Source organism: Manis javanica, chromosome 12 (assembly GCF_040802235.1).
Source record: "Manis javanica isolate MJ-LG chromosome 12, MJ_LKY, whole genome shotgun sequence".
Lineage (NCBI taxonomy): Eukaryota > Metazoa > Chordata > Mammalia > Pholidota > Manidae > Manis > Manis javanica.
Window position 1 is genome coordinate 56605530 of NC_133167.1, and position 12382 is coordinate 56617911.

The 12382-nt window shown below is 33.1% G+C and overlaps 1 protein-coding gene across 8 annotated transcripts in view; it reads right to left on the reverse strand.

Moving 5' to 3' along the window:
- Positions 1 to 12382, reverse strand: part of AGPS (alkylglycerone phosphate synthase) — a 170578-nt gene that overhangs the window by 33462 nt on the left and 124734 nt on the right. For 6 of the 8 annotated variants that reach the window (XM_073218660.1, XM_073218659.1, XM_037000306.2 and 3 more), the window contains 3 exons: positions 9509 to 9578; positions 7073 to 7134; positions 3009 to 3098 (listed from right to left, as the gene is read on the reverse strand). In XM_073218660.1, coding sequence (XP_073074761.1) covers positions 3009 to 3098; positions 7073 to 7134; positions 9509 to 9578 — 222 coding nt within the window. The other 2 variants (XM_037000307.2, XM_037000308.2) reach the window with 2 other exon arrangements.

Consider the following 12382-nt stretch of genomic DNA (forward strand, 5'->3'; position numbering starts at 1 on the left):
ATCTCTTAGACATAAACATGAGCAACTTCTTCATGAACATAGCTCCCTGGGCAAGGGAAACAAAAGCAAAAATGAACAAGTGGGACTATATCAAACTAAAAATCTTCTGTACAGCAAAGGACACTATCAGTAGAACAAAAAGACATCCTATAGTATGGGAGAATATATTCATAAATGACAGATCCAATAAAGGGTTGACATCCAAAATATATATAAAGAGCTCATGCACTTTCACAAACAAATGCAAATAATCCAATTAAAAATGGGCACAGGATCTGAACAGACACTTCTTCAAAGAAGAAATTCAGATGGCCAACAGGCACATGAAAAGATGCTCCACATTGCTAACCATCAGAGAAACGCAAATTAAAACCACAATGAGATATCACCTCACACCAATTAGGATGGCCACCATCCAAAAGACAAACAACAACAAATGTTGGTGAGGATGTGGAGGAAGGGGAACCCTCCTACACTGCCGGTGGGAATGTAAATTAGTTCAACCATTGTGGAAAGCAGTATGGAGGTTCCTCAAAAAACTCAAAATAGAAATACCATTTGACCCAGGAAATCCACTTCTAGGAATTTACCGTAAGAATGCAGCAGCCCAGTTTGAAAAAGACATATGCACCCCTATGCTTATAGCAGTACTATTTACAATAGCCAAGAAATGGAAGCAACCTAAGTGTCCAGCAGTAGATGAATGGATAAAGAAGATGTGGTACATATACGCAATGGAATACTATTCAGCCATAAGAAGAAAACAAATCCTACCATTTGCAACAACATGGATAGAGCTAGAGGGTATTATGCTCAGTGAAATAAGCCAGGTGGAGAAAGACAAGTATCAAATGATTCCACTCATGTGTGGAGTATAAGAACAAAGCAAAAACTGAAGGAACAAAGCAGCAGCAGACTCACAAAACCCAAGAATGGACTAACAATTACCAAAGGGAAAGGGTCTGGGGAGGGTGGGTGGGGAAGAGAGGGATAAAGGGGAAAAAGGGGGCATTACGATTAGCACACATAATGTAGGTGGGGGGGGCCACAGGGAAGGCAGTGTAACAAAAGAAGACAAGTAGTGATTCCAAAGCATCTTACTATGCTGACGGACAGTGACTGTAATGGGGTATGTGGTGGGGACTTGATAATGGGGGGAGTCTAGTAACCATAATGTTGCTCATGTAATTGTATATTAATGATAACAAAAAAAAAAAAAGAAACGCTATATCATAGTAAGGGATACAAAATGAGTAGACGGAGAAGATAGGAGAAAAGAACAAAAAAACACAGAAGAGAGAGCAGCTTAAAGAGTGTGTAAGTAATTTCTGGTCCTGCAAAGGAAATAATTGCAAATTATCATGCTATATCAAAATATGAAGAGGGCTTAACAATTGGATGCCTTTGTGAGGATTTGTCATTGGGAAAGAAAAAACAAATGTCCAAACTCCTTACTAATAATAGTATAGATCACCTATCTCAACTTAATATAAATATATTACAATAACACAATGGCACTTAGACAGCTGTTCAATGCTTTCTAATTTCATTCTTACAACAGTCCTATCAAGTAGACGGCATCACCACTACTTTACCAATGAAAACTTAGAATTCAAAGGGATTAAATCACTACTATACAGCAGAACAGTGCCTACATATGTCCAAAAAAAAGAAATTAAAAAGCAGGACATTGTCATGGTGATGAACTTGGCAGGCAGGGCCTGGTTCTTGTGTTGGAACAGAACCAGGTCTGCCTTCCCTGGCTGAGATTAAGTGGGAAAGCACATTAGATAACAAGTATCAGGAACAGAAATATAAAGAAATGCTGTTTTGCTGAAGCATAATTGTTGTTTCAGAGTCCAGTATATGGTACACTTAACAACAAAGATATTATATTATTTCCAAAATTACCTTTTATTTCATACTATATTGTAAGATTTTTCTTCTTTCTCTAAGCATTAGAGTTGTATTCTTGAAAACCACACACACACACACACACACACACACACACACACATACTCGAAAAGAGAAGCAGTTTTGCATTTATATACACACACACAGAGAATGTTAAATAAATTTTAAAGTGCTAGTTACCACTGTATCATTTACTTTAAGGTTTCCCTTCTTATGATCTGTCCTAATTTCCCTTTATTCTCCATTACAATTACTTCTATAATTTTTTAAAAGGTCAAATGCTCAATTCAATCTTGACACATTTAATCTTCTGATGTTTACACAAAAAGTTTTCATTAAGAGATTGAATACAAGGTGCCGCTTCTCACGAAAACCTCCGTTTGGGCTGTTGATCTTTCTGTAGAGGACAAGATCATCAGTTAACCATGCACTATCCAGTATGAATGATACTAGCTAGCAGTGGCATTTATATGTAAATTATTTGAAATTAAATAAAATTTTAAATTCTGTTCCAATCACGCTAGCCATATTTCAATAGCACAATAGCCACATGTGACTTATGGCTATGATACTGGACAGGGGAGATACAGAACATTTCCATTATTTCAGAAAGACCTATTACCTATTGAAATAAACAAGTTAATCTTCATTTGAATTTTCTATTCCACTCATTTATTTCATGTTCTTTCAGTTAATAATCAACTGACAAAACTGTTAAAGTGCTTTTTTCTCTGTTGAAGAAAGAACAATGCTGATGATGTATTTAATACACAGTTTCTTTACTATTGTTTTTTTATAGTTTTGCTGAATGAAGGAGGAATCCTCTCATTCTAGAAGCTCCGAGGTCTGGCTCTTCACCATCATGCTGCCCAGATGGGATTGAATACTCACTGATGGGAGGGTGCTTTACTCCTAGAGGGCTTAGGACTGCTGTAAAATCCTAGTGGTACAATCCTAACAAGGAGTGACAAAGTTTAGGAAAGCTTGTTAAGTGGAATAAACATGATTTCCTCAGCTGTCAAATTACACTTCTCCATTAATTAAAACAGTTTTTTTTTCAGAATAAAGAAGTTCACAATTTAAAAAAGCCTCACCTGCATGTAGAAAGAGGAGCAAACTGAACACCCTTCTCTTTGCATTCCCTTGTTATTCGTTCTTTTACATTTCTACAGAGATCTACAACCCTAGAAAACATAATTGAATTCATTAGGTTTTCAAAGAAGTTAAAATGATTTTAACAAATGTTGGTTTCTCTGGCATCGTTCAAGTCAAAAATTCTCTGAACTAAAACTTTCATACTTCTTCCTTCAAGAATGAACAAGAGCCTTGATCATTCAAAGTGAACTTTCCATTCATAACTCCAAGCGAGCAAAGGTCTTTCCTTTTTTGCCACAAGGAAGATGGAAGTCAGAAGAGCATACTCAAGTGTCCTGAAGACAGCTTCCTGCACTTAGGAAAACCCAATTAAAAACTAAATTTATTTACAAGATTTTTAAAGCTTTTAAAAAGGCCATAAAGAGCATATTAATGAAAAGGCAATTGTGGGTTACAGGAATACCAATCTATATCCATTTCTAGGAAATTTTCCTTAATATAAAAATAATTTAATTATTAACAATGATGTTATACCAAATGTTAAACAATGATCTATTCTCAAGCACTACGCTAAATTCCAACTCAACAAAGTCTTATTGGACATGAACTATGTGTAAAGCTATACTAAACTGTTTGATATTAAAAGTCAATGAAAATAGATGGGTGAGGGGCAGTTCTTTAAGGAGAGGGAAGATTGGTAATATTTAGCAATATTAATCTATTTTTTTAAAGAAACTTGCGATAACTTTGGATACAGAAAAGTTACAGTACAAAAAGTTCCTCTTTCTCCACTTTCCCCTAATTAAAGATACTATATAACCATGATACATTTGTCAAAACTAAGAAATTAACATCAGACATTACTATTAAAATACACTCTATTCATATTTCACCAAATTTCATTTTGACTTCAAAATACTATTGTTATAAATTATGAAGGCATCTGATTTCTTTAACTTTTTAGTTTTTTTTATCTAATTTTCAAGGCTTATTTTAGGGTAGAAGAGGTGTAGTGGTGTTATGTTCAGTGTGGGAACATGATCAGGAAAATGTTCTGGGGAAACATGTCAATCAGAGCTTCTAGGCAGGAGATCCAGGGACAAAAGATTTGGCAATAAAAGATTATTTTTTAATATGAGCTTTAACATATTGTCGTACCTACATATTTTGTTTCATCTAGAAAATAAAACTCTTAAGATATATGTAAGCCACTTTATTTATTCTAATATAAATATCCTGGCTGTGTAATAACACTGACTGTTTTAAACCTTGGTCTGTTTAGAATCATGAGAATAGAAAAGATACCAAAGAAACTCAAAAGGCTAGCTTATATCAAGATACAAGACTGATCTATATGAGAACCAACTTGATAAAAGCAGTAACATTTAAATAGATTATGCTTTATAAAACACACACAAGTTATCTGTGTTTCCAGTAAGAACAAAGAATATATGATTAAAATATAAACAATGAAAGGGCTTTAGTGTTTCATTTGAATGTCAAGTTGTATTGTTACAAATGTAGTATCTGGAAATTTTATAAATTCTAACTTTACAAAAAAAGTGCTCTTAAATTCTCCTTTATTCTATGACAGCTGCAAGTAAATATGATTTATCAATGCTATCTATGTCTCACTTATGGAACACTAAGGATGCACATTTTAAAATAACTCTTACAAAGCATTTAGACTACTTAAATTTATTGTCTTTACTTTGAAAATTCAACTTACAAAACAAACACTTCAAACAGAAATAAAACATACTAAGCTTTAATAGGTACAGGAGTTAATGAGTATTACAAATTCATCAAAGTAACAAGTTCTTTATCATGACTCTAGAAAACAGAATTTAAGTGTTACATAATAATGTAGTAATAATACAGAGGAGAAGGAGATGGGACAAAGAACAGGGCAAAGAATGGTTATTACCCTTAATGGGATACTTTCTAGAAATTATTTGTAGGGACGGAGTTCTGAAAGCATTTATAGAACTTGCACAAATGTCAATACAGCCCATTTGGACCAGTCATTATATAGGAGATAAATGTTAACTGTGTATACTTTTAAATTCCTCTCTGACTTAATAGCAAATTTAACACTATTGACCATTTCCTCCTAGAAAGAAATTTACCTGGGCTTCTCTTACATCACTGGTTTTCCTCCAAATCCTTTAAATATTATTCCTCAATCTCCTAAGTTAGCTTTTGTTTATATAACTATCCCTTAAATGATGGGGTTCTCTAGACTTCTTTCTTCGGCCCCTTTTTTTTTTTTTTATCTACATTATCTGTAAGATCTACATTATCTGTAAGTGTATCTGCTCCCTTGGTTTTAATCACAAGTCTCACACTGGTGTCCCCAAAATCTTTAAATCTCCATCTCAGAACACTTAGCTAGCTATTTTTATAGGCAGCATTCTTGCAATGTCCCAGAGCTTGTTCACAGGACTCCCTACAGAATATTCATGGAGCACTTTACAGGTGCAATCATTGTGCTAGGGCTGCTGAGGAATACACAAAATGTTAAGACTAATAATCCCTTACGATGCTTATACATAAAGAGGCAAACATCCTAATAATGTGTGAGGGCTGAAGACCCTGATCCCATGGGTTGCTGTTCAACATGGTTTCTACCCAGCTAAAGGTCTGAAAACAACAGCAAGTTGCTAAATGGATGACAAGTAAATTTTACGTCAGGAATATTAAAATTTTTACGGCTTTCACTTAAATTTTATTTACTAAAAGTTGAGCTGAAGAAGTTGTTTCAAATGAAAACAAACCAAATACATAACCCTGCATAAAACAGATATTGTCCATGAGTCAATTAAACAAGTATGTAAGAATATGCAAGGAAAAGATAAAGAAAAATAAAAAGATTGTGCATGATTGCCTCCATATTTGGAAGAATAAAAAGGCAAAATGGCAATTATGAGTTAGTAGTAACTTATGACAAGGAAATTCATAACACTGAAGAAGTAACATTACACTAAACCACTTTCCCCAGCAAGGAAAGGTATTAAAGACTAAAATGGCCTCTGAGATAACTGAATAGCTGCCAAACTCTATCTGCTGTTCAAAAGTGTTAGAGGTCAGTAAGTTTAGTGACAAGATTTATTCCCTTGTTAAAATTAACATAAAAAAATTACAAATAATAGATTGATAGTATAAATTAGGTTATTATTTTATAATGCATGGAATATGAGCATTGATGCACCAAAAGTCATTAACTCAGAGCAGATGAAGACAGTTTGTAGAATGTAGAAAGTTTTCTGGGAGAAGAAAAAAAAGAAGTTAGGGTAGATCAAAACAGTTTATACATAATATCTAAAAGGGGGAATTCATGGGGATTTATTATATCCTATATACTTTATTGTTGAGATAAAATAATTTGTAAATATTACAAAGGAAAAGTAAAATGTAAGGCAAACTGGAATTAAAAATTACTAACAACCTCCTTAAGTAAGAATTTTTATTACTGAAGGAGTTAACTGTAAGTCCACTTTTAGTAAAAGTACATTTCCTAATTAGTTTTTACTGTTAATTCCTTAACTAGTATTTTTATGCGTATGTGTATGCCATTTAAAAATAGAAACTGTACAAATTTCTTAAATTGGACTTCTTTCAGATATCATGTGCAAATTAAGATCTTGCTTAATAGTATACATACAAATATCAAAAACTATGACATATTACAGAAGAAAGTTAACTGGTTTTACCATTTGGGGGGACATTTTAGAGAACATTTAAGCATTTTAGCCCATTAAGAATTAAATCAGTGCTAAGTAAAACCACTTAGTAACATTTAGTGTTCATTCAGTAACATTCTTCAAAATATAAACTTCAATAATACCTTCCTTCTATGAGACATGGACAAATTTGCCTCAAACCAAAAAAATGGCTTGCAAATATCAATACTAATGAAGATACTAATTTAAATAAAAGTGATTACCTTGTTTCAATGCTTCCTTATAGTTTTAAAAGTTTGCATATTCATACATAAAGATACGTTATTTCAGCAACTCTTAAAGCATACTGGAGTAATAGTAAGCATTTGATTACATGTTACCTGTCCCAAGGAGCAGAAGTTTCAAATGATTCTCCCAATATATAGTATTCCAAACCCAAGTCCTGTTAAGACACATATGTAAGAATCAAGAAATTATAACAGATACAGAAGACTCAATAATACCATTATTATTTCATGTTCATTGTTAGTTATTTCATGTAATTTTTGGCATTACATGTTTCTAATTTAACCTCCACAGCCCTTTCCTGTCCACCTCATAAGAACACTGGAAAATGGCTCCAAGAATAACATATAACCTCCAAGAGGACAGCAACTTTTGTCTTTGTCTGTCTAGTTCGCCTTTGTACCCTTGGCACCAAGCAGAGTGCCTGGCATGTGGTAGAAACTCAAATATTTCTCCAGTGAATGGAGTCTCTCTTCAGAACTATCTTTGCACATGCAGAGAATACTAGCAGAGCAGATTTTTAGTGGTCTAAATAAAGCAAATTAACCAATACCAGAAGTGGTCATCAGGATCAAAGAAGCAGGTAGGTAGGTAGGGGAAGTGGCAGAGAAAGGATGAAAAGAAAAACTCTTTCTTAAAATCAACTTTTCTTTAAAAGTAAATTAGAAAATATAGTGCCTCTCTTTTTAGTATCTAAAAAGACTCAACATCTGGAAGCACTTCAGCCAGGAATATGTACTTTACAGCATACAAGATAATGCTTCTATGACAGGTAACTCATAATACTAATTTCTTTACCCAGGGTATAATTTTGTTTTAATAATACATGAATTAAATTACATGTAAACTATATGTGAAAAAGCAATTCATAAGCCACCTCTGAAGTACAAAGATATGAAAAAAAATTTTTATAAGGTACACAAATCAATGTTTTTATCTCTGGTAAAACAAATCACTTCAATTCTACCACTAGTTGTCAGGAAAAAAATCCTCAAATTTAAAATTGTGCTTTTCCCTTTTGCATTCATTTAGTTAGTAAACATATTTGGTGACACAGTATTAAGAACTGGATAAATAAAAAATAAGATAAAACAATCTCCCTCTTACCCTACAAAAATCTCTCACTTCCTTTTCAGTTTTAACACTACCTGGAACCTTAATAATTATGAAACTTAACTCCAGACTGTGTCCACGCTGTACTTGTTATAGTTACATTTCATTTTCTAGAATCTTGAATCTAGTTTAATGGAAAGTGGTCAATATACTCAGAGAAAACACGTAACAAATAAAATTTTGTATATACCCAAAATGCTTAACTATGGCAGAACTTGGAATAGCAACAGTCCATGAGGCAAACATCATTTATAAGACATAAAACCATCTATTACTTTTTGTGATCTGTAAATCTCTTAATCACAATTTGTGATAGCACAAAGGCAACAAATACACTTTTCCTTATCAGCGTGGGGGCAGTAGTGGGAGGGGGTTGGCAGGAAGACCCTGCTTCAAATATGCTTCAAATTCATTGCAATCTAAAATTTAGATCTTACCTAGGACTGAATTGTTTTTAATGAGAGAATTCACATTTTCTTAGAGAAGTAAAAATAAACTTTATATAAGCTATATAAGTATTTCCTTTAGAACAATTTACAGGTAAAAAATTTAAAAATTCGGTATTTGGGAAGCCAAATCTTCAATAGAATATCTGAGATCTGACATTTTATAAGACCTTTCAAATTACATAATGAGCAATATTTTTAAAAACCATAACAGCAGAAAACAATTAAGAAACGTGAGTTTATTACAAAGTAGAAAAACAAAATAAATGAATTAAAACAAGAACACTTCTATATCAGTAAGTATAGCAAACTCTTAAAGTTAACATGACTAACAAAGTTTCTCATAAATAGAAAATCTAGAATTAGAAAAATATTGGAGCTCAAATATACATAATTTATTTGTTTAATTCTATATAGTAATAACTACCTGTAAATCAATTACTACTTGGAATGAAGATATACACCAATTTTTAAAGACAGTTAAAGAAAGAACTTATGTCTTACAGTGATTGCAATGGGGTTTGGAGGGGACTTGATAATATGGGTGATGGGTTGTGTTGAAACCACAGTGTTGCTCAGGTAAAACCTTCACAAGATTGTATATCAATGATACCTTAATTAAAAAAAAAAAGAATTTATGCCTTTAAAACATATTATGAATCAAATGAGGAATGTTGCTAAATAAAACAGCTTGATTTTAACCAAGCAATGTTAGAAATGGCACACTCAACTTCCAGATGGTCTCCATTCTTTTAAAGAGCAGAATGATCTATTAGGTCACCTTTAAATGCCTCAAAAGCATATATGAAGGTTTAATTGGGCTTCTGAAGATTTGTAGCTAATCCTGAGTTTATGTAAAATGATGTGTTAAATTACAGTAGGTTAAAATTTAAGAAAATAATTTATTCACCTAAAGTAAGAAAAAGTACTGTTTTCAACAAAAATTAACAAGAGAAATATGAAATAACTTACTCGGATGTATGCAATGACATAGGTCAGCATATAACCTCTCTGTCCGTTATCTTCTCCAGCCGCCAATCCACTGCAATTAAAAAAAAAACTGTTGGTATATTTCAAATTAACAAATAAAAATAGATAAAACTAACCAAAGTGATGATACCTCAAGATAACAGCTTAACAGATTAACATACATTACATTGCATCTCATTATATTTTTAATCTCATGATAAATGTATCAATGAGCCATCAAGAGAATAAGCTTAAACAACAAAAATCTGAAAACACTTCTAATATTTCAGTTGATCATTGATTTCAAATGTTTATCCACAGAACTAACAAAGCTGACTCATATAAACTCAACTACTCTACCCAGATTGTCAAAAGAACAGAGAATGAATCATAGAAAATAAGCTTAAATAAACTGAATCCTTGTAGGCATAACAAAACATTTAAAACACTTTTTTCTTTCATTCATATTATATTCTTATTCAAATGTTTATATATTATTGTAGTCCTATTCATATATAAAGATCTGATGACTGACTAAGATCTTCCAAATAACCAGGTTGTTTCCTAAATACTTGAGCACACAGTATTTGAAATACTTAGATTTGGTGTTTATTTTATGGAACTTCTGACTTAAGTAAGAAACCTTACATACTTACACAGAAATACTAAAGTTTATGAAACAACATATAGACAAGTCCAAGAAAAATAAGTAAAAGTTTTACCATGCGCACATTTCAATTTAAAAGAAGTTTTATTCATAGAAATGGTGTATTTGGTGATCTGCTTAGAATTAATCCTATGTAACACGTAAGTCCGTCAGTCCAAGTACTCTGCTTTGTGAAAGTCATCCTCACTTTTTTAAAGAGTATGAATGAGTATTGGTTTCCACTACCTTCAGTGAAGAGCTTTTAATTTTGTTTTTCCCCCTAAGGCAGAAACTACATTTTAACTATTCTTAGTCAACTAAACAATATCTCTCCCCTAAAATCTCAAAGTACCCACTAAAAATCCCTTAAAAAAAGAGAAAATAAAAAATATCTTTTATTGTGAATCTCTTGGGTCACAATTGATGATTACCTTTTATGTCTCTCCTCTCAATACCTTAACTGCACCTCCTTGGTCCAAGGATGCTGGGCTCTTAATCATGGTGTTGTCTAAGACTTAGGTCTTGAGCTTGTTATTTGAGCCTCTTCCGGAAGAATCATTTCTCTTGGCTTCAATTAACACCTTATAATTAAATCCTTTCTTCCCCAAAGTTTTGCTTGGATTTGGCAGTAACTAAAACACTGATGTATCCTTGTTATATACAAATACTGTAAAGACTATTTTAGGCTAGGAAACATTTCCTGACTCAATAGTATACTGGACATACACGAATTAGCATCAGCAGAAGGTATAGCAATGACTTGACAGAAGCAGCTTTAATTTACGACTTCAGATGGGATACAATGAAATGAAGGGGGCTGTCTGTACTACTATGTTAATGAGTGAAGTAGACAGAACTTAGGTCAAGCTGCTGAAGGTGTAAGAGTGTATGAAAGAAAAAAAAGAATATAACTCAGGGTTAGATGTGTATAGATTTGAGGTTGGGGAAGTGAGTCAAAGTTTTAGAACAAAAAGGAAAATGAGTCAGAAAATTGCTGTGTCAAGTGCTTGGAGGAAAATAGCAGAGCCTGTACCTCAGGAAGCTAGAAACAGTCAGACAGAGTCCAAGAGAGAAAAAATAGTACTGTTCTAGGAAAAAGAAACAGTTCCTTCAGGGCCTAGTGGTAATAGGAAAGGAAAGGACAGGACAGTGAAGACTAGCAAGGGTACCAGAGACCAGCACCGGGAATCTTTGAGAAGATGCATTCTAAGCATGTATTTGGTGGGAAGTCAAACGTATGAGTGTTTAGTGGGTCAATCTCTCTTACATCAGGATGAGAAAAGTCCTACTTTGCAGTCCCAGGTCAAGCTATTTTTCTTAGAAGGTTGTGGAGAAAGATCTGTTCTATTTTGGAATTCAGTGTGAACAAACCACACAGAAACATGCATTTTCTTCTCTAAAGCAGGAAGAATACTGGATACCCATTCTAAATTCATAAACTCTGAAAAGTTACTAAGGCCTGCTTTTCTGAATCATAGGTTTTCCTACAAATTCAGCTTTTTGGACACCCCCCCCTTTTTTTTTCAGCTTTCAGAACTATTTTCCTTCTAGCCAGAATTAACTTAAGATACAATACATAAAAGCTTCAGAAATTAAATGCTTCTAATCTGCCACTTTTGCAGCCACGTCAAAAACCTATGCTTAGATTTGAACTGTTTTATGTTATAACAACAACATCCACCCCCTACTTCCTGCTCTGTGCCACAAATTTCAAACATCAATTAACAAGGTTCTTAAATTTAAAGCTGTTTCATGAGGAAGACTGGGAAAACTAATGAAAGAGGAATGAGAGACAGTCTTTTTACATAAAAGAGCCATCTGGTGAACCTAATTACTCTCATGCTGAATTATATAAACAACAAAAGCGCACAACTTTAAAAAATAACAATAACCTATTACCCTAAGTTCTCTGGTAAATGTCAATACATCTGTCATGATTGCTGGCAGGTAATCTTTATCCTGCTTAGCTCTTAGGAAAATTAAAGTACATTAATAGCAAACATGGATAAACAACTAAAGTATGATCATGCAACATTTGGCTATTATGTCCTGTTAGATCATTTGTGTTCAAAGGTTAACAGTGTTAGGGTAAGGGTGGAAAGCAAGGAGGGAATATGGCTAAGATAACACATAAAATGTTCTAAACTTCTGGGACTATTTCATTGAAAACAATCAATTTAAGGCTAATGAGTTGGTGGGAACAGAGGATAGAACAAGAAATAAAAGATTAA